At 35.2% G+C, this 27,500-nt stretch overlaps 1 protein-coding gene across 1 annotated transcript in view; it reads right to left on the minus strand.

The window, feature by feature from the left end:
- Positions 1-17,038, minus strand: part of LOC144957049 (structural maintenance of chromosomes flexible hinge domain-containing protein 1-like) — a 62,535-nt gene extending 45,497 nt beyond the window's left edge. Inside the window, exons 1-18 of the mRNA XM_078887996.1 lie at positions 16,870-17,038; positions 15,156-15,234; positions 14,611-14,769; positions 13,976-14,058; positions 12,691-12,830; positions 12,142-12,271; positions 11,012-11,131; positions 9,997-10,160; positions 9,016-9,121; positions 7,385-7,598; positions 6,349-6,469; positions 6,144-6,203; positions 5,347-5,470; positions 4,172-4,366; positions 3,266-3,379; positions 2,627-2,733; positions 1,396-1,478; positions 404-514 (exon numbers count right to left, since the gene is read on the minus strand). Coding sequence (XP_078744122.1) covers positions 404-514; positions 1,396-1,478; positions 2,627-2,733; positions 3,266-3,379; positions 4,172-4,366; positions 5,347-5,470; positions 6,144-6,203; positions 6,349-6,469; positions 7,385-7,598; positions 9,016-9,121; positions 9,997-10,160; positions 11,012-11,131; positions 12,142-12,271; positions 12,691-12,830; positions 13,976-14,058; positions 14,611-14,769; positions 15,156-15,234; positions 16,870-17,004 — 2,245 coding nt within the window. The 5' untranslated portion in view covers positions 17,005-17,038. The remainder of the gene's footprint in view (positions 1-403; positions 515-1,395; positions 1,479-2,626; positions 2,734-3,265; positions 3,380-4,171; positions 4,367-5,346; positions 5,471-6,143; positions 6,204-6,348; positions 6,470-7,384; positions 7,599-9,015; positions 9,122-9,996; positions 10,161-11,011; positions 11,132-12,141; positions 12,272-12,690; positions 12,831-13,975; positions 14,059-14,610; positions 14,770-15,155; positions 15,235-16,869) is intronic.
- Positions 17,039-27,500: the final 10,462 nt, after the last annotated feature.

Raw genomic sequence — 27,500 nt, forward strand, 5'->3', positions numbered from 1 at the left:
AATCATTTAGAGATGGGAGTTAAAAATAGAGTGAGGCTGGGTGAAAATGAAATAAGAAAAAGAAGGAAATAAGAGAACATGAACCTCAGGATATTACAAAGTAACATGGATGAGAATCTCCAACTTTCAACCTTTAAGAGTTAATTGACACAGAATTGAATTCATTATGAAATTAAAATGATTATGTTTGTCGTAATCAAAAACAAGTGTGATTTAGTAAGACTGTTTCAAGATCATGTCATGTATAAGGCATTGAAAGGATATATTATCCTATTTTGCCATTTAGAAGATAAGATAAGATAAGGTAAGTGAAGAAAAAATAGGATAAGATATGATAAGTGAAGATAAGATAAGAAAAAACATTATATTTTTTAAACCACCGGAAGAAGAAATGACAACTTACAATGCCAAATCAGTTTGAGTTCCACCAAAAGTTTCTTGGCACCTGCTGCAGAACCTGGAATTTTGGATATCTTCTCCCCCTTCTTGTTACTGATTTCAACTTTCATATCGCCTGGAAAAAAAAAAAAAAAAAAAAGGTTACAACAGCCATATGAATGTAACTCAAAAATCTTCCTACATCAAGGACAGATAAGGGGTCTTATTCGTAACGTGCAACACAAAAACACATGAATATTAAAAATCATTTTGAAATGCTGTTGAAAAGTATTTTTCAATCTAGTTTCTATTCATTTCTCTGGAATGAATATTGAAATACATTTCCAAATCTGGCCGTGTAGCACCAAAATAATAGCAGAAGACAGAATAATCCTGCAGATTTTCAAAATAAAGTAGAGCCATTAGGCCTATGGAGCAGGTCCCGGTTTCTATAGCATGAAACAGGCAACAACTATTGCTCGCTATTTATCGTTGTCTGGAAAACACTGCCCCTCCCTACCTCTCAGAACTCGAAAGAAATATTCGACAACCAGACCTTTGCATTCCTCCAATGACACCACCCGTTTGGCTATCCCACGCATTCGTACAAAGGCGGGAACAAGGTCCTTTTCGCATTTTGGTCCGTCTGTATTGAACACCATTCCACAGAGCATCCGAGAATCCAAATCATTGTCTGTTTTCAAGAAAAACTTGAAATCCTATTCTTATGTAGAGGATACAAATCTATCGCAAAATACTTTCTCATAGATCTAACAGACCCAGCTACCCAATTACTGCTGGCTGGACTGGAGTCAGAAAAAAATCTTGCCTGCATCCAGGATCGATCTTGATCCCTTTGTGTGTGAAGCGAGTAGTCTAACAACAGAGCTAATGGGAACCCCCTCCAATCCAATAGACTATTGTTCAATATTTTTGCCCTCTGGAGTCTATTTCATCAGTAAACTGATAAACTTGTTAGAAATTTCCACCTTAGTGTTAAAATAAAACAAGACTTACCAATGGTGACGCCCACATGGTGCTTGTCGTTCTGTTTCATCTCCATCCCATTAGGCCAGCTGACCACCAGGTGGTCTGGAAGTCTGGAGATAATATGGTCAAATTTTCAGGGGGGTTTTTGGGGGGTATTTTTAATGAGCAAAAAGTAATATAAGCTTTCACAAAAAAAAAAAAAAAAAAAAAAAAATAATTGAATTGAATTGAGCTTATATAGCGCAATATCCACTAAATGTGTTCAAAGTGCTTTACAAGGGGTCTCTAGCCAACAGCAACATTTAGCATTTAGGAAGGGACACGACGCCTGTTAGGCGATATTACAATTTTTTCGGACAGAGACAACTTTGTTACACCTGAGTACGGTGAGAGAATGTGAGTAGAGAGCCTTCCCCAAGGACTCAACTATGCGCCGAGCGAGGCTCGAACCCAGGACTTTCCGATCCGAAAGCGAGTGTCATACCACAAGACCACATAGCTGCACAATAATAAATCTTTTTTTAAAACAAGCTGCAGCACAAAATGCCGGTGACTAAGAATTCATAAAGGAATATAGAAATTACAAACAACCCTTATACCGTAAAATCAGTGCTCATGTATGTACAACTGCCGAACATGAACATGGGCACTGAGCTGAAGCCGAAGAACAAAATTTAGACAGATTTCACAGAAAACAACTTGAAGAATTATTTTTTAGAGAAAAAATCCTGATTAAAAAGATATGACAATTTTCAATTTTTAAAAAATCAGTACAACTTAAAATGCATGAAACATATCCTCATTTCTGTGAATCGTTACTTTAAATACTTCAGTATTGTTGTCGTATACTTCAAACTGGTTAAATATTCAATTTTTTATTTTTTTTACAAAACTAACAATCTTCAACTGTCAAGATCGTTTCACTTGCAGAGAACCAAGCAAAATATTTCTCTGCCATCTGAATGGATTTTAAGCGATATATTAATGTTTTTATTGCTTTTGTTATTGGCTGAAGAAGGGTTTTGATCCCAAAACATTCTGTGTGTGGGATTTTGTTCTTTTCGAAACTGTTATATTTATTCTATCAGTTACTTTTTACCAATATTTGTTGAAAATTTTGGTTTTTAAAATCTGAATCTTGAGAAAAACATAAGCATTTTGGCTAGTTTTGAAATTCCCCCAAAAAATTATTCTTGAATAAATCTATATGAACTAATAAATGTGTAACTTGGCACGTCTGTAAAAAGTCATGACTTACTTGGCCTCTTCGTCCTCTATGTATTTCCTGACTTGAGCATTGGAGGCACCTCTGTCCAGCTTGCTGAGAGACACAAACTTCACATCTGTGTAAATCGATCTGGGCTCCTGGGCAAAAAAACAGAATGATCAATTACCATAGCAACACTGTTGAAAAATAGTATCATCATCATCATCATCATAATAATGATAATAATAATAATAATAATAATAATAATAATAATAATAATAATAATAATAATAATAATAATAATAATCACCATCACCATATCAACAGTATCATTATTATCATCACCACCACCAGCAATCATCATCAGCAACATTATCACTATCATCATCATAATCTTCATCATCACCCACATCAGCTATCATCATCAGCAATATTATCACTACCATCATCATCATCTTCATCATCACCAACACTAGCTATCATCATCAGCAACATTACCACTATCATCATCGGCAGCAGCATTATCATCATTAACAGTAGAAACATAATCATTATAATCATAAGTAACACTACCAATATCATCATCATCCTCTGCCTCTATCATCATCATCATCATCATCATCATCATCACTCACTCACTCACCACCACCACCACTATCCACCAAAAATCATTCTGTCATCAAATCTTACCTGAGCAATCTCAATATCGCCTCCCATACCAAACACGTTGTCTTCAAATTCCCCATATAGATAGAATGCCTTGATAGAACCATGGAGAAGGGGCATGGTTCTCAATATTCGAACCTGAATCAAAAACAGAAAAATCTAATGTCACAAAAAAAAACAAAAAAAAACAGCAAAACATAAATCTTTCCATCTGAAAATCAGCATCAAACCAAAAAACATGATTTTCACTAATGTTTTCATTCGATATATGAAGTCAAAGTTGAACAAAGTGAAACCAAGAAAAAGGGGAAAACAATGGAAACCCAAAAAACGATATTTCAGTTGAAAAATCATCTATAACATCTGAATTACCGATCAAAACCAAGAAAACCACAAGGACAACCAATAAGTGCGTAAAATAAGTTCTTTAACCACACTACCATTGCATCAAACAAAATGTGAGGCCGAAATATTGAAAATACTTTGATCGTTTTTTCTTCCAACTCAAACTCCATCTTTGAGCCCACGACCTATGCATGTTTGGTATGTATATTTAGGCCAAAACAGCATCTAATCAATGAAACAGGGTGCCCATGACTTTACTACACATTCCATGCCTGGGGAAATTTGCACATTGGCACAAAGGGACATAGATCGATCATGGGTGAAATCGAGATTTTTTTTTCTGATACCCACTGTCTACCTAGCTGTGATTGTGTAGTTGGGTCTGTTATCATATACAAAAAGTACTTAGTGATAGACTAGTTGTCTTATCCAAAGGGTAGTAAGCAATTGCTGTTGTCCATTTCACGCTATAAAAACCGGGATAAACCCCGACTCCATGGGTCTAATGGACTACTTCACTCTGATGAGTAACAGGTTTTGGAAATTTATGTTTCATTGTTCTACAAGTCAAACCAGCTTCAGTACCAAATCTCCAGCTTTGTAGACTTTTCCATCCCACTCCACCGACTCAAACTTGGTCCAAGGATAGCCCTTGTGTTTGGGCAGGTCGGGTCGTCGGACCACGCCTTTACAGCCAGAAAACATGATCTGTTTGTCGTGAATGTCACTGCACTCCTTCAGCCAAGAATGGAACTCTCGTTCTATTTGAGTACGTTTTTCCTGAAAATGAAAAAAATAAATAAATAGAGTGATGCATATTAACTCTTTCAGCGCCATTGACCGTACTGTGAGTCCAGTGCAGAATCTGTTCTACTGGCCAATGACTGCACAGTGCAGCCAGTCTTAAAAGACAAAAATAATAATGTAATCCAATCCTATTGTCTACAAAAGTACTATGAATTGAACCATTGGTATCATTTCTTTCATCAGAAAATTCAGTTGGCTCTAGAGGGGCGATCTTAATTAAGATATTGTGGCGAATTCGAAGGTCGCTTTGTCTTAGATTGTCATTCTCACGCTGCCTCAATCAGGTGTCAGCCATTTTGTGACTGAAATGCGAATATAGCCTCAGCGCTGAAAGAGTTATGGGTGAATCAAATCTAAATAAGTAGCCACGAATTAAAAAAAAAAAATCACAACTTGTCATAATCATCAAAGTAAAAACATTGCTTCCAATGCCCAAATCCAAAAGAGTAAGGAAAATTGCCAGGTCTGATGGGGGGGGGGGGGGAGCACTAAGGCCCCCAACAGGGTCCAGAGAGACACAGTCCTGGTAGGGGATCAAGGTGGGGAATGAGGAATTTTGAAAATCACGCCATGACAGGGCCAAGAAATTATATGTTCTGAGAGTAAATTTCAAGAACTTGCAAACAATAACTATGGTCCTCTTTTTAAATCAAACTTTTAACTACATCAAAAGACAGTTTTAAAGAGTAAGAAAGGAATTGAGGGGAAAAAAAGTCTTGAGATAGAGACATCAGAGGAACCAACTTAAAACATATGGAATAACCACAGACCAAGATGTATACATAAGTGCTCTAAAATATGTGAAAATCAGCTCTAAAATATGTGAAAATCAGCTCTAAAATATGTGAAAATCAAAAAAAAAGTCTGAACATTTCTGGCAGCAACAAAGAACGATGAATACGACACCAAAGACCCAATGTGAAATAACAGTGAGTGAAAAAGTCCTCACTTACATGACCATTAACCATCCTGACGAAATTGGTTGTTTTTTCCTTGAGTTTCATTTCCAAGTCCAGAAAAGTCAACTTGTTGGTGCTGACTTTAAAGTTGTCGTTGGTCCACAGAACTCCTGATATTCTGGTGACAGTGAAAGGAAGCATTCGTGATGATGATGATGATGATGATGATGATGATGATGATGATGATGATAATAATAATAATAATTATTAGACAGAGACCAATCATAAAGAGACCTAACTCTTTGAAGATCACATGACTAGACCAGCATAGGACTACTAAAAATTAGGAGAATTATGAATTTTGGCTCCAGCTAGAGAACAGCATTGACGTTTTTGAATCAATAAATCTTGTTGAAAAGGAGAGTTTGGTTGCTTAGAAACTGTATTTAGAACTATGGAGCATATTTTGATTATACTGAGGGTAAATAATTGATTTGTAACGCTATTTATTGTGACATTTCAGGTAGGCAGCTCTGTATGACTAGCTGACGAAACTTGCCAAATATTTCTCTGTTAGTAGAAGTACTTTAAGTAATATATAATTTTTTTTTTTTTTTTTTTTTTTTTTTTGCTATTCCCTGAGGAAGGGTTTTTATTCAAGACGTTCAGTGTTTGGGATTTTATTTTTCGAAGCAGTTATTTTCATTTTTGTTTATCGCTTTTTACAGTCCACAGCTTTTAGCAGCTTAGATTTCACTTTTGATTTGTTTTTATTGTTGGTTTAAGAAACCTTTGAGCTAGAAATATTTCATATGCAAAACTTTTCTTCTCTACGAAATGATTGTTTTCACCTGTTAAAGCACTCGTCTGGAATGTTTTTCTGTTTTTTGGGGGCAGAACACCAGTCAAATCTGTAAGAAAGTGAGAAAAAATTTTTAAAAGCATTTCATTCTGAAAATTAAAAATCAAATTAATTTTTTTTAAAAAGAAAATAATTTTTTTTTTTAATTGGTTAAATATTCAAAACTCCCTAACAAAAAAAAAAACGCCACTTACTCGTTAATCAAGGTATATGGGATGAGTCGTCCATTCCAAAACGTTTCAAAAATCGGTCGTCTCCCCCTGGCTGGTCTGTCATTGATAGCATAGCCGTGGTCATCTACCGGTTCAGGCTCCACTGGGGACAGGAAGTAGTAGTCAGGTTATCAATTTCATTCTATTAGCTCCCTCAATACTACTAGCACAGACTATCTCAGTATTTGACAGTGGTTACTTTTACCTCCATCATCATTTACATTTTTCTCAAACAAATATGGCAGAAAAGCGTGACGTCAAACCTACATTTCCAGTTCCAAAATCATTGAAAGTGTGTATGCACCCAACCCTTCAGAGGACTAATAATAGGTTACATATTGAACCATAAGGTGACTAATACTGACTAAAATGCTCCCTATGAAAATGAATTATGATCATAGTCAAGGGCACTGACTAAAACACTCCCTCTGAAAATGAATTATGATCAGAGTCAAGTGCACTGATGACTAAAACGTTCCCTCTGAAAATGAATTATGATCAGAATCAAATGCCCTGACTAAAACGCTCCCTATGCAAATGAATTATGATCAGAGACGAGTGCACTTATATGTGTCAGTGCATGACATAATCAGTCGGAAGGTGAAAATTTTGGATTTACATTTTTAGCATTCTCTGAAAGAATATGCTCACCAGAGCATTTTAATCTTTATTTGAAGTAAATCGGGTGATTTTTTAATGAAGTTATGGTCAGATGTATGGGAAAGGTATCCAGCAACTTTTCTTAAATTTCATACTTTTTCAACTTGCCTAGAGGTAAAAAATATTTTAAAGTGAAATTAAGTTTTGATATTTCCCGAAGACATACAAAAATGGTTGATTTAATCATTTATGACAAGAATTGGATAAAAATTGACCTTCTAACTAAACTTGGCAATATCTCAGTTCAAACCTTTTCAGCATCCGACTGATTATGTCATTCACTGTAACATATGCTTAACTATGACAAATGGAAACAATCTTTTAATAAAAATATTTGTTAAGCCTTCATCAAACTCACATCTCGGGCCGTAGATATCCAGTGGATAAGTCTCCCTGTCATAGAGGAATGGATGATAGCGGATGAGTCCCTCTACAGCCGTTGTGCCATCCACAGCAGCCTTGAACTCAAACGTGCTGACAGAGGAACGGGTGTACTGCGTCTGCATGTCATCCTCTATGTCCCTCAGGTTTATTGTTTTAGGATTCGGGTTTCCTCGCACATGGACCGAAACCTGGAAAGTAAAAATTTTATAGTTTAACTCACTCAATCCTATAGATTTTTGCTACTTTTCAAAATGGGAAAAAAATGTATTAAAAATGGGCATGTGCATAGATAGCTTTATTCAACTACTATTATAATGCAAAAGCTAAAATGACATTAGCTTTGATAGTATGCCTATAATTTGTCTCATAAAAATGTAATAAATAGGCATGGGGTAAAAGTAACCTGGGTAAGCTTTGATAGTACGCCTATAATTTGTCTCATAAAAATGTAATAAATAGGCATGGGGTAAAAGTAACCTGGGTAAACTACGGATATAGTCGGTGTTAGGGTTGAGTGAGTTAATAATTTATTGCACAAGGAATAGCCTGGCCTGTGAGTGAAACAAGTGGAGATCCTTCACTAAAAGGTAAAATAAATTTTAAAATCACATCAATACAGCAATCAACCATTATTTATATTAAAAGTGGCCGACCTACTAATACAGACAAATCTATAGAACTACGAAATTTTGACTCCAACTGCAGACTTCATAGTATAAGCATCTTGTAGTCCTTCAAAGCCATTAGGGACATGGAGTCGGAGTTTATTACGTTTCTAAAGTGTGAAACGGAAAATAGCAATTGCTTTGGATAGGATGCTAGTCTTTCATTTTCAATAAGCTACAGTCTAAGAAATATAGGGTTAGATAAGTGTGTATATTGTGGATTACTGATAGCTCAGTTGTTAGGGCACTTGCTTCACATGCAAAGGGACTGAGATATTTTTCTTACCCTGGCTTCAGAAAAGAAGTGTGATTGGGTAGCTGGATCTCTTAGATGAGATGGAAAGTATTTTGCGATAGGGTAGTGTCCTATTCAAAGTGTAGAAACAATTGCTATTGTCCGTTTCACGCTATGGAAACCAGGATAAACTCTAGCACCTTGGGCCTATTGGGGCTGAAGGACCTTTCTTAAAGTGTGTAAAATTTGAAAAAGTGAAATTTTTTACATAATTCTTCCCCTTGTGTGGTACCAAATTACGAGATAGTTGGTGGTGGGGTTGAGTTAGTTGATGTGATCATCTAAGTTTAGTTTTTTTTTAATCCGATTCTAGAGGAAAAGTATTTGAATTTTACCAAATTTGCACCCCCCTTATCACATCCTTGAAAATATCGTTTCCTATTATTGATCTTATAGAAATAAAACGAAAGTGACGTCACTGAGCTCTTTGTTATTGTTTTTAGCCAGCCATATTTATAAGTAGTTCTCACTGAATTGTAATAATCAGACTATAAACGTTTAATATTACACAGTGTTTTGTGTGTTGGTACAATATATCTGGCTGGCAGATGTTGCGAGTATTTTACCTAAACCCATAGCATGAATATGAGAGAATGGCTGGTCCGCTGCGGTAGAGCAAACTCATGAGGAAAGCAGACAACTTACCCGAATGTCAATGTTGTTGAATGGATTACACGAATTGTCCCCCTTGCCATCTGCACCTGGCAATCGGTTGCCATCAGGACCATGGAGGTAAAAGTGATAGATGTGTCTGAAAGAAAACAAAAAGAAAAACTTTTGTTTTACAGACAGTCATAGAAAACTAATACATGTTTTTTAATTGCATTCTTTTTTTTTTAATCTTTATTTAAGCATTCATGCCTACTTGAAAATTTCAAAATTAGTCGTCAACAAACAAAATTCATCAATGACAGATGGTAAAATTTCATACTAAATGGGTTTTATTATTTCTTTATTCGTCCCATAGGGAAAAATTTTCTCTTGGGTCTATTCCAAGGGAAGACTGGAATAACCCAGGCGTCAGCCGCAGTGCAACGCCGAAAATTGAATAGGGCGAGGTGACTTCCTCGGGTACCTTTCGGGTACGAAGTAAACACTGTACCCTGTGCTACGCTGTTCCCTCTTATCAGTGAGGTTTAGCATTGTTCTTTTACCATCCTGGGACACAATAAAAGGTTATGCTGGAGAAAGGTTAGCTAGTTGTTAGCTTTGTAGCAATACAAAGAGCATTATTACAGGGTTGCCAATTTAGGAGGCAAAAATTTCCCTAACTTTTCCGCAAACACATAAATGGACCCCTTTCTGTGTGCTGAACTCCAGTAAAAAGACATTGTGTACAGTTGCTTTTCTTTCTTCTGTTTTTTTAGCCGGTGATTTGAAAATATACTGAGGCTTTATTACGTACTGAATTCCGTAAATATACGGAAAATTGGCAACCCTGTGCTTAAATCTGTATGGGTAACGAGTCTCAGATCTTCTGAAAACTAAAATGATAATGGATGACATTTGTAACGCACCAATCCCCACAGACAGCAGGCATTAGCCGCTAACATACATTGCAGAGTTAGTGGAGCGACGTGTTGACATACAGCGACTACACACTGAAGGGCCTGATACTATACTCACGCTAGCTGCCTTGTCCACATTTTAAAATTGTGCTTGAGAAACGAGAGGTGTTGCTGGTTGATGCCCTGAATGACCACAGCTGTGAAACTATCCCTGTTGTTTTCCTCAGATATCAAACGCAACAGGTTTTCTTCCTCTGATGATACGTGGCTTGCATCTCCAGGCTGTTAAATTGGAAGGTGAGAGGCGAGATAATTCTTTGAAAAAAGATTCACTTATCATTTGATACCAAAATAAAAATGTTTGAAAATGTATTGTATCAGATTTTCATAATTTTTTCCACATTTAGTAAAGTAATTCTTAAGACATCCTTCAACATTGAAATAATGAAAAAAATATTTTGACCAGAACCAAAGCTACTTAAAAATTGATATTGAAAGGAAAATAAAATTAATCAGATAAGTTACAACTGACAATTTTTTTTGTTTAAAAGTAATTTTGATAAAGAGAATTTTATCCATTAAATGTGCTCCAAGTGTTTTCCAAGACATCCCAAGCAAATAGCAACAATGAAGGTGTAGGACAAGACAAGACCTCTATTAGACATTAAACTGCATGTCACTGGCCAGATACTCATTTCAACATTAAAATAAATATGACAAATGGGTGGGGGGTGAAGTCGCTGATCGGTAAACACATTGCACTGTAATCTGGGAAGTCCTGAGTTCGAGTCATAATGGGGGCACTTTCTTTTTTTTTTTCTCGATCAAGATTATTAGCTTCCAATTTGTTCACTCTGGATGGGTGATTCTTGTTGACATCAGAAATTTGTTTGATGGATGTGATTTTTTTTTTTTTTTTTAATGGTAAAAAAATATGAATAATGAGACTCTTCTAAGGATTCAATTTAATGACACATACAGCAGTTTAAACTCAGGATCTACAGGTAACAGGTTGAATGTCTTACCACCACTAGACCACAAAGCAGGACAGTTTATGTAAATTCATAAAATGATAATTTAAAGAAAAATAAATATATCAGCAAGGGTTTGTCATAGCATAAAAAAATCTTTACCTTCCTATTTCTGATGTAACCTGTGTAAATCGACTGTTTGTTCTTTTCACGCTTCTCAAACTCATCTTTAGAAATGATCAATTCATGCACATCTTTGGAACTCTTTGGTTTACTGATCATCTGTTTTCAATACAGGAAACATAAATTTATGAATCGTTAAAACTATTTTATTTACGAAAAAAAAATTTTTGGACAATATTAACAATCTATTTATGTTGTATTGCCACGATTTGACCATGCACTTTACAGTTCTTCATAATTCGTCTTAGCAAGCCATACAGTACCAAATTTTCAGACCCTGAAGGCATCCTTTTTGTAATGGACACTCACAGTATCCATCAGTTCCTACAGAAAGATACTCATTCACACTTGCCTAGAGGGGTAATCTATGTGATGTGCATTACCCAAAGGCTCGGCCCTCTGCTAGAATTTTATCAAAACCCATCTGGTCATCAACAATGTTCAACATAATAAAGAACAGAAAAGATTCTGACATTAACTTCAGACCTGCAATTAACAACAAAGATGAAATCTAAATTTCATGAAAAAAAAAACACAAAAATATACATATCAACTCTTCTTCCTCTTGCATTCTCCCAAAGTAGATCAAAGCTGGATTCAGATGCTGGTAATATATTCCACCATCGTCTGAAGGCCATCTGCATTGCCATAAAGTATCTGTGTATCGATGCCTGCATCCATAGCATAAAGTGAGCATTCATGGAGCACATTAGGCACAATTTGTGACATTTTGGAAATTTTGAGTTAAAATGTTGGATTTTACCCCTTACTGCAATAGATGTCACTTTAAAATGGTACAGAATTGTCAAATTGTTAAATTTGATTTTTTAAAGTTTATACTGCACCAATTTTTACCAAGTTTTTAATACAAAATCGAAGAGAGATTACAAACACCTGACTGCTTCCCTTGCTATAAAGGACCCCAGCCATGGCCTGGCAAAACCAAGCTACCTAATTTTAGGACGAGAACAGAAAGCTGCATAGAAAGGAGGAACAACGGATAAAGGGGAATTGGAAGACTTTTTACAAATAGCCCAGGATTCTTCCTGCATGTATGGTAAGTTGTCGGCCCACTGAAGTAAATGTAAATAGAGATGAAGATTTCTTACCCTGGCTGATGTACCGATGAAAAAGATGGCCTGCTTGCCGCCAACTCCAAAGTATGAGATATCACTATTCATAAAACGAGGAGACCAGGTCTCAGCCAGATTGAATGAGTTGTCAGCATTGCCAGGGCCACTGGAAGATGATGTTGATGATGATGAAGAGAATGTGAGAAAATTTATTAAAATTAGGAGGCAGGAAGGAGTTACAGGAAAGAGAATAATGATGATGATGATCAAGATAATGATGCATTGATGAAAACGGATTGATTATGATGATGATGATGATGATGAGGCATTGATGATGGTGATAAGAAGAAGAAGAAGAAGAAGAAGAAGAAGAAGAAGAAGAAGAAGAAGAAGAAGAAGAAGAAGAAGAAGAAGAAGAAGAAGAAGAAGAAGAAGAAGAAGAAGAAGAAGAAGAAGGAGAAGAAGAAAAAGAAGAAGAAGAAGAATGTATTGACTATGATGATGATGATGATGATGATGATGATGATGATAACAGTAATGTCAAAAACTGAGTGTCGAAACAAATGAAATTTAACTTCCAGATACCATTTATCTTGGTGATGCTCCCTGCGTGTGAATTTGGAAAGTCTGTAGATAGCCCAGTTGTTAAGCTGTTTGGATGTCATGCCTTTCCCGTTGTCTATAAAGATGACACAGTTTTTACTGATGGCTGAATCATCTAATATCTGCAGTAGACAATTGTACAAAATAAAATCAATAAGGTATCCACCCCTAATTTCTGTAATACTTGTATTGTGTATCAATGATTTTTTGTTTGTTTTTTTTTAATGAAATATTAATTATCAAATAGGTAGGCTGTGTTTTGAGGTAAGTGATGTTGGAATAAATGAATTTGTGAATGCTTTTATTTTGCTTTCTTCCTGTGCTGTAAAGTTGAGTTGGTTTTGTATTCATTTTAAAAGTTTAATATTGCTTGCTTCACTTTAAGGTCGTTTCAACGACTAATAAAAAGGAAGATTGTGTACAACACAAAGGGACGAATAGGTAGACTTGGGGCTCTATAATTGTAACATTCATAAATCATAGGAGACTTTAAGAACGAAAAAAAAAAAATTGAGCTTTTATAGCGCAATATCCACTAAACGTACTCAAAGTGCTTTACAAGGGGTCCCTGGCCAACAGCAACATTTAACATGTAGGATGGGGCATGACGCATTTTAGGCGATATTACAATTTTTTCTCGAACAGAGACAACGCTGTTAATGGCCAGGTACTCATTTTACACCCGAGTACGATGAGAGAATGTGAGTAAAGACTCATCTATGCACCGAACGAGGCTCGAACCCAGGAGCTTCCGATCAGAAAGTGAGTGTCATACCACTAGACCACATAGCCGCAATTGACAGGTTAGTAGAGCCTGTCGAAATTTGGAGGGGGTTTTTTGTTTGGTTGTTTTGTTTTTTTTTTGGGGGGGGGAGGTTATGATACTACAAGTGTGATTCATAGCATGATGTCCATTTCGTTTTAAATAAATATATTGATCACTTTAAGTCGCCTGAATGAAAAAAAATGATTTTTAATGTCTAAAAAAAAACGAGCTCATTGCCTGTTCAAGATTCAAGAAAACACATCATACCAGTCTCATCTCAATCCGTCTTGCCCCATCCTTTAAAGCATCATACATATCAGTATGGTACCAAGAGTAGATGATTGCACAAACCACAACAAGTGTGATTCGTAGCACGTTCATCTCGTTTTAAATTAATATTTTGATCACTTTAGGTCACCAGAATGAAAAAAAAATGATTTTCGATGTCTTAAAAAAGAACAAGTTTATCGCCTGGTCAAAAATCAAGAAAACACAACATACCAGTCTCATCTCGATCCGTCTTGCCCCATCATTCAAAGCTGTAGCTGCCAATGAGTTGTCTATCAACTCAGCAAATGCATAGGCTGGAATTGGATTGTTTAAAAATTGATTAATTAACTAAATGGAAGAGCAACTAAAATCGAGACCTGAACAAATTCTATTCAAAAGCAAATTCCCAAATATGTCCTCCATGTATATATTGTCAATCTCTAGATTGACAATATTTCTTTTGACTTATCCAGCAGTCAGAATTTTTAAGATAAAATTTTCTAAATTATTGTATAAAATAAAATAATCAATTGTCTTTTTTGTTGTTGTGTTTATTCACTTTACCAAAGCCACTGTCTCATCTCTCATTCAACTTTAGTGTTTCATTCATTGTGTTTTGTTGACAAAGGGGAAGTCCAAAACGTCCACATCATTTGTCTTCGTAAATTATATTGAAGCTTCTATTCAATTTTATCATTGTTATTTATTTCTTCGAGCTCCAAGCAGCAATATGTGCATTAAATTGTATCAAAGAAATTTTTTTTTTTAAACTAAGAGTAAATCTCCTGTTTTATACAGAATCTCATTACATCTTTTCTTATTTTGTTTTTTTCTGGACAGGTTTCATTTCAATTGGTAGTACATACGTAATGGATTCTGTCCTTCCGATGCATAGTATTCGTACATTCCACCCTTGACGATAGTGTCATAATGAGGGAGATAATCCACACGTTCATTGGCAGCAGCAGACAACTCCTGGTTGAGATCCGTGAGGAGGTACAGGGTGTCCCCCTTCTCAAGAAAGTCTGAAAGTAGACAATTAGAGGTGATATTATATCTGTATAATAATAACAATAATAATAATTAATAATTACTAATAATAATAATAATAATAATAATAAATAATAATAATAATAATAATAATAATATAATAATAATAATAATAATAATAATAATAATAATAATAATAATAATAAAATAATAATAATAATAATAATAATAGTAAAATAATAATAATATAATAATAATAATAATAATAATAATAATAATAATAATAATAATAATAATAATAATAAACAATAATAATAATAAGAAGAATAATAATAATAAGAATAATAAGAATAAGAATAATAATAATAATAAAAAATAATAATAATAAAAATAATAACGTTAATTATAAAATATTTCTCACCAAAAGATTTGTCATCATTTACTTCTACTCTGTTAGTCGTTGCGATTACATAATCCTCACTGGCACCCAACTGCAGGACCTGCAAAGAGAAAGTCTATGGTAAGCACAGTTTAATGAAAATATTATGTTTTTAAAGACTAATGATCACATTGCATATTTTTTCATCACCTCTGACATTTATGATTCATATGAAGCTTGCGATGACCGTGCTCGTTGTTTTAATGATATATGAATAGATCATATCTCCAATAAGTTATCTCAATTGAATAAGAAAAAATAGAGCCTTCAGGTGTTATGTGATCTGACACGTTCATTGCTGCTGTTAAAATGGGACCACTTGTAAAGCGCTTTATAATTTATATCATTAAGTATATATGCAGCTACCCAATCACTGCTGGATTGATTTTTTAAAAATCTCAACAGCATCTGAGATGAATACAACAGCAGCACTTTTGCTAGTGAAACCAGGTTATACCAGCTGACTGAGCAATTTGAAACCCCAATCGGCTAATAATTATGCATATATTATTTGATATGTACTGTAAAATATCAATTTGATTATATGTTAATCAGTACGTCAAGGGTTAAAATATTCTTATTCTATCACTACCATTGAGTATCGTTCTATAAAAATAAAATATAAAAACTTGTGTGAAGGAATTTTTTTAGCTTATTTCTTTTATGTTTTCAGTTGCTTTATTAAATTGTAGCGCCCCCCCCCCCCCTTTCCCCCTCTGTTGTTTGTTTTAATTATAGAAAATAATAACATATAGTAATTATATCATTTTTTACATTTTAATGAAATGTATTTTAGCATAGCCACCTTACCCATGGTGTACACAAAATAAAATTAAGCAATAATTTTACAAGCTTAGAAATAAACTTCATTTTTAAATATCCAAAGGATAAAGCACAAGTTGCTACAGCCAAGACTATTAGTATTTAAAAATTATGACTGTCAATTAAAAAAGAAAATTTTGACATCGCTGAAACTGGGGAGAGAAAAGCAACATTTCAAAAATTATTTTTATGTTTATATATCTAAATTTTTAAAAAAACAAGAAACAAGAACAGTGAATTAATAGAGAGCGCTTGGCCTTGGCTCGAATTCCCATGTTGACATATTGTTTTCCTCAACAGTCAACAGCTCGTATACCCCCCCCCCCCTTTTTTTTTTTTTTTTTTATTTCCGTAAAGACGGTAAGTAAAGTTTTCTCTTTGTTGTCCTTTCGACGAGTGAGTGTAAAAGTTTAAGTGACTCCAAAGTCACAACTACTCACACTATTGGACACAATGGCTATGACCATTGAGTTCAGACGATTGTTGACGATCTAAAACTATACCAATAAAATAGTACTGACACTGACATATATATTTGGTCCTAACGTGACTCTTGACTAATGAATACATGACAATGAATGAGAATGGATGGACACGGACGTTTTCCGTCGGCCGGTATTTTAATTTTTATTTCTTTTTAAAAAGGAAGGTTATCAAAACATTATTACATCAACGGAGTTCGAATTAATTTAAATGTATTTTAGGGAGATTTTTTACCACTAATAAAAACAAGTTGCGTTTTGTCGCTTTTACTTTCACTTCACGCTCGTTTATGGTTCTGGTCTGAAGAGCGGCTCTTGGTCTTTGTAATTAGTGGTCGGAGTCTGAGTGAGAATATGTGGTAAAAAAGAAAATAATAGGAATCGCTACCAACCTCATTCACTCGTACTCTAAATTCATTGAAGTTCTTTACATCATTCAGATTCAGTTTTACTTCAGGTGCATCGGAGGATCGCCTGTCGTAAAGAAAAACAAATCTGTCATTCGGTTCTGTTATGGGCGTCGCCATTTTGAACGCTGATTCTGAACATTGGCGTCTGTGGTTCCCATTTTTGTGATTTTCTCTCTGTGAAAATTAAAAGAATTTCACAGAAGAGCTCCATAGCCTTGACTTGCAAATAAAACCGATGTGCTCAAGAAAGGCTAACAGTTTGTTTTGTTTTTTGTTGAACTCGCCTACATTACTTAATTTTCATTTTTATATTTTAATACCTTTTTTCTCAACCACCACCCCTCCTCCCAATATGCCTCTGTTTTCTTTTCTCCCCCTCGAAAATGGAACTTTTCTCTACCCATCACCCAATTTCTTTCAATAATTCAGTAATTGAATGCGTAGTGGCAACTCGAAAAGGGAAAATTTTATCAGGATTTTGGATCAGTTCTTTCTTCGGATTTGTCATGGCGATCACCCACCGACCACCTATGACTATGACTATGAGGGGAGGGGGCACATGAAAATGTCTTTTTGCTGTCTTCAATCAAGAAGCAAATGCACCTCTTCATAAATAAGTCACATTGTAAATGTATTTAACATTGCTTATATTATTGTTTACATCTGTCGACAAGAAGAGCATGGATGACCTTTACTTTTCTACACGCTCATCGTTAAAGGATGGCAACGCCAGGCAGGGAGCTCTCCTTCTAACCCCATCTTTTGTCTTCTGTCTCCACCGACGTGGACACATTTGCAGGTCTGCTATCCGAGCGTTATTATGGGCTTGTTTTAACATCGTTGTTATGGACAATATTTTGCGTTGGTTTGAGATTATAACCTGTAAAACATAGTTTTTACCAGGCCTGCCTACTTGATAATTTTAAAATTCGTAATGTTTAGGAGATAAAAATCGTAGTCGCTTGATGGGCATGATCTATATCCATGTGCTCGAGGTCATTGGTCACATTGCAAAATGTGCTCAAAGTGACCCACTTTGTGAAAAGTGTTCACATTCACAGCTTTCGAAATATCAAACATCACGATTGGTCACTTGATTAAGCTTGACACATGGGTATGTTTATAACATTTGTCAACAAAGCAGCGTGTTTACATTTGTTAAGAAATATCCAATCGTTGGACAGCAACAAATCGTATGATGGATGATCTGCTTTTACGAAAACATGAATATAGATCGCTCCCATTTAACTTTAAAAATCAGCATGTTACCATAACAATGATTAATACACACTTCACAATCCTAATGTAATATGGCATCAACTTTCATTTTCAATTAAGTTTTAATGACTTCGAGATTATCATGAAGTTCTGAAACTTGAGCTAAAATGTGGTACGTAATTTTACGAATTTTATTTAGTAATAGGCAGGCCTGTCTTAGTCTTCCACTTCAATTTGTTATAAACGACTCTCCCTAGTCTCCTCTTTTATGTATTCTGACGTCTGATGAAGAAAAGTCTTCGTGATGATCCTCTTCCCCCCCCCCCCCCTCCTGTCTCTGATTCTACTATAATCTCTTTTGTAAGTTTGCAATGATATTTTCTATATAGCACAATATCCACTAAACGTGCTCAAAGCGCTTTACAAATGGTTCCTGACATGACGTAACTACAGTACCATGGTCCCTGACCAACAGCAACACGTAACATTAAAAACTAGACATGACGCGTGTTAGGCGATAGTACAACTTTTTTTCGACAGATACAACTATGTCAACGGCTAGGTACTCATTTTACACCCGAGTACGGTGAGAGAATGTGAGTAAAGAGCGTTTTTCTAAGATCAAGAACTCAACTATGCGAAGAGCGAGGTTCGAACTCAGGACCTCCCGATTCGAAAGTGAAGTGAGTGTCATACCACAAGACCACATAGCTGTGGTCTAAAACTTGTGTGTTCGTCCGTTACATTTCCGGTTGGCTGTTGTGCGTTTCTTAGACAATCGCATAGCCCATGGAGTCGAGTTTATTCCTGTGGCTCATGATGATGACTTGCCACGCTTTTGGATATGACAGCTGGTTTAGCGAAAGGTACTTTCTTCGAGAGCTGCAGACCCAACTACCAGCTACCCGTGCAGAGTGGATAAAGGAGTTAGAAAAAGAAAGAAAAAGACGACCTCGACGAAACCCAGAATCCAAAACTGTCGCTTTGCTTCGAGTTTAGTGCTCCATCAGTTGAGCTTCGAGGAAGACTTGTGTTAAACAAAACATTAAAAAAAAAAAAAAAAATAATAATAATAATAATAATAATAATAATAATAATAATAATAATAATAAAATAATAATAATAATAATAATAATAATAATAATAATAATAATAATAATAAAAGGAGGAGGAGGAGGAGAAGAAGAAGACGAGAGAAGAAGAAGAAGAAGAAGAAGAAGAAGAAGAAGAAGAAGAAGAAGAAGAAGAAGAAGAAGAAGAAGAAGAAGAAGAAGAAGAAGAAGAAGAAGAAGAAGAAGAAGAAGAAAGAAGAAGAAGAAGAAGAAGAAGAAGAAGAAGAAGAAGAAGAAGAAGAAGAAGAAGAAGAAGAAGAAGAAGAAGAAGAAGAAGAAGAAGAAGAAGAAGAAGAAAAAAAAAAATAGTAATAATAATGATGATGATAATAATAATAAAAAATAATAATGTTAATAGATCTAATGATAATAATAATAATAATAATAATAATAATAATAATAATAATAATAATAATAATAATAATAATAATAATAATAATAATAATAATAATATAATAATAATAATAATAATAATAATAATAATAATAATATAATATAATAATAATAATAATAATAATAATAATAATACGAAGAAGAAGAAGAAGAAGAAGAAGAAGAAGAAGAAGAAGAAGAAGAAGAAGAAGAAGAAGAAGAAGAAGAAGAAGAAGAAGAAGAAGAAGAAGAAGAAGAAGAAGAAAAATAATGATGATGATGATGATGATGATGATGATGATGATGATGATGATGATGATGATGATGATGATGGAAAGTATTGGGTTCGAGCCTTGCTCGACGCACAGTTGAGTCCTTGGAAAAGGCTCTTTACTCACATTCTCTCACCGTACTCAGGTGTAAAATGAATACCTGTCCGTTAACAGCGTTGTATCTGTTGGAAAAAAATGTAATAATATCGCCTAAAGACGTCATGTCTCGTTCTACATGCGACATGTTGCTTTTGGCCAGGGGTCCTTTGTGAAACGCTTTGAGTATGGTAAGTGGATAATTCGCTGCATAAAAGAAAAGCTCACGTTTTTGTGGGTTTTTTTCTTTTTTTTTTTTTCAACTGTTCCCGAAAATATTTTTAAAAATCAGAAAACTATTCCTCTTTAACTTTATTTTCTGGCACCAGTTCATCCATACACAATTTACCCCCCCCCCCCCCCCCCCCCTCCCTCCTCTCCCGCCATCTGTTTCTCCCCTCACCATCCGGAGGAAAACTATAACTACCACGTTTGTTTCTCTCAATTCTCAGAAATTCACTCTCGGGGAGAAAACTAGGAAATAAACATTTGTGAGAGTGAGAGAATTATTTCCCTTCCCTCATTCCCTTCAAATTCACATCATTTTCTTTCTTTTTTTTTTTTTTTCTTTTTTTTTCTTTTCATGCTCTAATGCGGCTGCCGTATTTCAAATCGCACCCATTCGATTTTATTTATTTCTATTTATCTATTTATTTTGCGGCGATGTGGTCTAGTGGTATGACACTCGCTTTCGGATCGGAAGGTCCTGGGTTCGAGCTTTACTCACGTTCTCTCACCGTACTCAGGTGTAAAATGAGTAGCTACCTGGCCGTCAACAGCGTTATCTCTGTCGAAAAAATTGTAATACCGCCTAACAGGCGTCATGTCTCGTTCTACATGTTACGTTTAGCTGTTGGTCAGGGACCCTTTGTAAATTGCTTTGACTTTGAGCACGTTTAGTGGATATCGCGCTATATAAAAGCAAAATTTTTAAAAAATATTTATCTATTTACTATTTATTTTTCATATCATATCGTATCATACCAGTAATAGGGCTTTAAAATGGACAAAATCTTCCTTAAATGCCGACATTCACTTATTTGAAGGTCTGGTTCCCCAATAGGGAATGAGATTAGCGGAAGAGTAGCGTCCCTTGATTGGACGTCACCCATAGTCTGTGACGTCACCGGCGGAAAAGTTATTAGAGAGAGAACGTCATGTTGGTTGTGCGCATGCGTCTCTCGTCCTCGCCGCTCATACTCATTGTTGTATTGGAAATCTCATTGAAAACTTCGCGAAGTCCCAGATTTGAGAATGTTTTTGTACCAAGACGAGAGTCATTTAAATCGTTTGATATTTATTTGAAGGACGAGTTTTCTGGCCAAATTTTGTAAAAAAAAAAATAGTAATAATAATAATAATAATAATAATAATAATAATAATAATAATAATAATAATAATAATATAATAATAATATAATAATAATAATAATAATAATAATAATAATAATAATAATAATAATAATAATAATAATAATAATAATGATAATGATGATGATAATAATAATAATAATAATAATAATAATAATAATAATAATAATAATAATAATAATAATAATAATAATAATGCGACTGTTAACTGGTAAAACTGGTCAGGCTGTATCTTTCACACGACCACACCAAAGTCTGACGTTGACAAGATAAGTAGACCATTGATGCTTCCCATGGGTGCCAGTTTTCCGGTTCATGCCGGAATTCCGGTTTCGCGATATATCTCGAAGTCAAAACATCCGGTTTCAGTGTTTTGAGTAAAATAACCTAATAGCATCGGTAAAAATCCGAAAACGTAATTCATTTGAGGGAGTACCTGAGTATTTCACTATGTATTATACGTTGGTTTTAAAATCAAATTAATTTCCTCATTGTGTCAATATGTTTGCTGTGTAATCATTTAATAATGGTATAAAAACGGTGATGAAATAAGAGTAAAGTTTAGGCCGCATTTTCAGTAGGAACATTTTCAGGTTTGGCAAAGTGTCGTGATTTTAGTTTCAGATTTCAGCACTTCTTCCTGCTGGCGCCCATGATGCTTCCACTTGGTTCTAAACAAAGAAAATCGGTACTTTTTATTCTTCCTGCTGGCTAGAACTTTTCACATGTCATGTGATCAGAATGTATAAAAGTCAAAACATGATCAGATTTATAATGTTTTTCCTCCTCTGGATACTTTTATGCTCGTCGGAGAAGTAATTCATAAGGGCGTCGTCCATTGTTCCGATAGTTTAGAACCAGTTGCCAAGTTGCTATGCGTCATTACGAGGGAAGTGACGTCACCAATTTTTACTATTATCTTATAATAAGAGTACGAGTCTCAGGTTATTCAATCAACATACTACAGTACATACACTTTAAAAAATTACTTCAGTTACCGTATATGTGATTAAAACTAATCAAATAAATATTTTAATGGCTTTATTTTTGACTCGCATATTTAAAATAAAGTATACTTTGCCTTCAATGTCAAGCTATTGACATGAATTACTTTTTACTATTTTCGGAAGGTCCAGCATTCGAGTCATGCCATGAGTGGTGCCTAGTTGAGTCCTTGGGAAAGGCTCTTTGCTCAAATTCTTCTCTCAATTGTCTCAAGTGTCGTAAAATGAGTACCTGTCCGTTATCAGCGTTGTCTCTGTCGGGGCAATGAATATAGCCTACTATCGCCTAGCAAGCGTCATGTCTCGTCCAACATGATAAGTGTTGCTGTCCGTTAGGGAAATGTGAAGCACGTTGAGCACGTTTAGTAGTTATTTCTCTGTATGAATGTTCGAATTTTATTTTCTATCTTTCTTTAACCCTCTCGGCGAAGAGGCATTGTGCCCGGATGACCCGGGTTCGAGCCCCGCTTCAGGCACTTTCGTTTTTTTTCCTTGAGCAAGATTATTAACCCTCAATTTGCTCACTTGGACAACATGGGTGATTCCTGTTGACATCAGACGTCTTGTTTGATCAGTTATCTTTATTCCTTCGTGGAATGCCTGGGCGACGATATCTTATGATATCGTGGTGCAAAAGGCATATTTTTTTAAATACCAACTATAGGAAAATCTTCACATTCGTTACGATACAACCAACATATTTCTTATTCAAATTTCTCTTGTAAATCATAAAATTTAAAGAAAATGAACAGTGCATGTTTTGCTACAGAAATTATTTATCACAATAACTTTACTGCTATTGTATCTGAGTGATAAAAAAAATATATCTTTGTGTTAGTTGGGTTTGAAGTTTTGGGGAAAATCCTGAAAATGGATTGTAAAGAGAGAGTTTAAAAAAAAAAAAAACAAACAACCTGCATGTCCGTATTACAGGAAATTGAGCTTTTATTTCTATCATCCATATCATAAAGTCGACTTATTACTTATTACCGCTATCTATGGACTGTACGTCTCAAATCGGCGTGTACATATAAATGCAGGTCTGACAGCCGAACCCACTTATGGGCCTAGTTTAACAAGTAATTGGACAATATGTAATTTGCGTCATTAATTGTGAGAGAGAGAGAGAGAGAGAGAGAGAGAGAGAGAGAGAGAGAGAGAGAGCTAGAGAGAGAGAGAGATTTCCATTACAACAATGAGCCCATAAGGAATTGGGTTATCAGACCTACAAATAAGTGCACGTTGTCTCAAAGGGTTTTAACTAGACTTAACAAGTTAAATGTGTTTGTACTCTGGAAAAACTCGTATATAATAATTTGGCCAGAAAACCCGTCCTGCAAATAAAATTGTAAAACATGTAAATATTTATGTAAAATTTATTTGTAGTAGAGTCACGATCTCCCCGGCCAGGCGGAGTTGTCGTACCAGTAAGGTCGCGGGTTCGAGCCCCCATCGCCGCTGCGAAAAATGTTATTCTCTGTTGTCATCTGGTACTTTCCTACTCACTTCATTTCTTGTTATTTATAGTATTAAAGTATTTAATTCATATCCAAAGTTTTTACAGTAAAAATTCTTATGTCGGTGAAAAGCCTAAAGGGGCTTACTGATTTTAAATCCGATTTTATTAATAAAACATAAATTATTATTATTATTATTATTATTATTATTATTATTATTATTATTATTATTATTATTATTATTATTATTATTATTATTATTATTATTATTATTATTATCATTATTATTACTATTATTATTATTATTATTATTATTATTATTATTATTATCATCATCATCATCATTTAATTTTTTATTTTTTATTTTTTGGTTGGTTCTAGTGTGTTTTTGTATAAACGATGTATGCAGATGAACTTTTACCAACAATAAATAATTTATTCAATTCAAGTAAATCGATAGATTTTAATGACACTCTCATCTTGTCAATAATTCTCAAACCTGGGACTTCGCGAATGATAATAAGATAAACGTCTAAAGCAAGAAAATGAAACTATAATATCCAGTTCCTTATCTCAAGTTTTCGTGTTCTCAGCTGCAGTGATGCAATCTGTTATAATATTAATATTATCATTCATAATAAATCCATGTCAATGAGCCGAGTGACGTCTGTCTGGAGTCTAGACTGAGGCTTCAAGGACTAGAAAGAATGAAAACTTTTCAATGGGACTGAACTCTGAACTACGAACGTCCTAAATGATAGATAAAGTAGAGAGCGGTGAAGGGCTGCCTGAAACCTGGGGGGAATTGTGAAAATTATACTATCGAAAAGGTGAACATGGAAAGAAAGGTATTGGATGGAAACAGAACAGACAATGGACATTTCGGGTACAAACTCTTCGTCAGTACAACAATACGCGAGGGAACGTTGAAAACAAATCAAATAAAACTGTACCCGAAAATGTTTGTTCTCATCCGAAGTCTTTCCATTTTCTAACTTTTCGTTAGTATAATATTATTGTGAACATAGCGACGTGAACTGGGTACCTCAGTTCACGTCGGCACATAGATAAAAAGCGCCAGACCTAAAAATTTTGCTTTTCTTCATTCTACACCCACACATATTTTTTTCTGGTAAACAAAATTGAATAGCTGTTTATTTATTATTTCTCGAATAATCAAGTTCAACCGAATTAATTTATGCCTTCCAGATTAGGTTTGATAACTCTTGTGACAACCAGTAAACAGCGGTTTTGGAAAATAACAACGGGTATCAAAAGAAGGTCACACCACATGTGACCTCGTGCTTGAAAGGTGAAGGTTGAATAACAAACAGTCCATCCGTTGCCCCGGAATATTCTCGAATATGTGATTGGTTGAACCCTTTTAACTAACCAATGAAAGCTGTTTATATGTTGTTCTTTGGAGTTTTTATCGAGATGACCCGACTATGAATGGATGTGTTTTTATGTTAGGTTATGACGTCAATGAAAACTTTTCTCACCGACGCGTATCCTGTGAAGTTAATTTGTTTGTATAAATTATCTCATTATAAAAAAGAAAGAACAAACAAGCTGTGACCAGCACCAGCCAGTACACCATGGCAAAAGCGTCTAAACCTACGTAAATTGTTTGCGCACGGTTATAATTTAATCAAGTGGTGTGAATGGCAGTTAGCCCGACCGACATTTCATATTTAAAATTAATATTGTTTTTTTTCAATTTGCATTGTCAGCGTTTTCTCTCTCTCTCTCTCTCTCTCTCTCTCTCTCTCTCTCTCTCTCTCTCTCTCTCTCTCTCTCTCTCTCCTCTCTCTCTCTCTCTCTCTTCTCTCCTACTTCAATATTTTTGCACCTCGTCCCACTCTTCCTCCCCTCCCCCTTTCCATCTCCCTCCCTCCCCCCCCCCCCCCCCCCTCTCTCTCTCTCTCTCTCTCTCTCTCTCTCTCTCTCTCTCTCTCTCTCTCTCTCTCTCTCTCTCTCTCTCTCTCTCTCTCTAACACTCCCTCCCAGTGACGCTTGTTATATAATATTTAGCAGAAAGAAAAAGAAACTAGAGGGGTTATATTTCAATTGGAAAAGAAAATGTCCTTCCATTATGAAAGGATTTACTTATGAAAAAATGTCCCTTTTCAAATTATCAAGTGAAAATAATCTGTCGTAGGTGTGGTTTGGTGCTTTTAAAATGGAACTTCCTTTTGAGGCGCTCCTCTATCGAGAGTAGGAGTGATCGAAGTCAGAAACCAATCCTTTCACAATGGCCACTGCCTACACACAGAATTGGATTCAATAGTCTGATGTCACGTCGCCCAGCAACGGCGAGCAGCGTGGTTCTAAACAAAGAAAATCGGTACTTTTTATTATTCATGCTGGCGAGAACTTTTCACATGTCATGTGATCAGAATGTATAAAAGTCAAAACATGATCATATTTATAATGTTTTTCTCCTCTGGATACACTTTTATGCTCGTCGGAGAAATATTTCATAAAGGCGTCCGCCATTGTTCCGATAGTTTAGAGTCAGTTGACTAAGTGACGTCACGACTGTTGAAGCGAATTCACAATGGGGGCGATCTGTCTCATGTTTCCATGTGATGGATGATTTAATATGTATGCAGACTATAATTGATTAGTATCTATGTAATCAGACACAACACCGATACACACACAAGTACACGTGTATGTGTGTGTGTGTGTGTGTGAGTGAGAGAGAGAGAGAGAGAGAGAAAGAGAGAGAGAAAGAGAGAGAGAGAGTCTGTGTGTGTGTGTGTGTGTGTGTGTGTTTGTGTGTGTTTCCTGTTCACTTGGTCTTCATTATATGTTTTTCAAGCAACATATTATTATATTAACACGATGGCAGTCGTATCATTGGTCGGATTTCACATTGCAAAATGGGCTCAAAATAAATTAAACAATAAAAAGAAAGTGTTCAGTTTCTGAAATACCCAACATCACAATATTATGGCATTTTGTTCAGTCCTTTTGGAATTTAGTGCCAGACACTATAAGTTAACGATGGCGACGGCCTGACACAAGAATCCATTAGGTCTATAGATAGTATGCGCTTGGCTAAGAAGCTCATAACATTGCCATCCGGAAGTATAACGGACCAACACACAAAACTGTGTGTATCCATGAGCGTTTATAGTCAGGTTAATACAGTTCAGTGAGCATTACTCACAAACGCGGATGGCAAAACAAAAAAACAACAAAAAACAATAACAAAGGCATGAGTGACGTCATCTTCGAACTATCTATAGATAGAATGCGCTTGGCCAAGGAGTTCACAACATTGCCATCCGGAAGTATAACGGACCAACACACAAACTCTGTGTAACCATGAACTTTTATAGTCTGGTTAATACAGTTTAGTGAGAACAACTCACAAACGCGGATGGCAAAAACAATAACAAAGGCCTGAGTGACGTCATCTGCATACTATCTATAGTTTGACGTAATTTTTTAGTTTTTTTTTTTGCACCGTCTAGTGAGTTGTCGTTAGTACAACTCAAGGGAACAAGTGATTCCATTGGTTGAACTATTGAATACAACTCACAATTTGTTTGCTTTTGTGGCCATCAGCGTAACCATCGTTAACATATCGCCTGACACAAGAACCCTCTAAGACTGGCAGTTTGACGTAATTTTTTAGCAAGGACTATGAAAAATGTTTTTTTCTCTTTTTTGAGGAAATTTTTTGTCTGAAATCATAGCC

Source organism: Berghia stephanieae, chromosome 11, assembly GCF_034508935.2.
Source record: "Berghia stephanieae isolate SIO BIC M18660-M18661 chromosome 11, UCSD_Bste_1.3, whole genome shotgun sequence".
NCBI classification, from domain to species: Eukaryota; Metazoa; Mollusca; class Gastropoda; order Nudibranchia; family Aeolidiidae; genus Berghia; species Berghia stephanieae.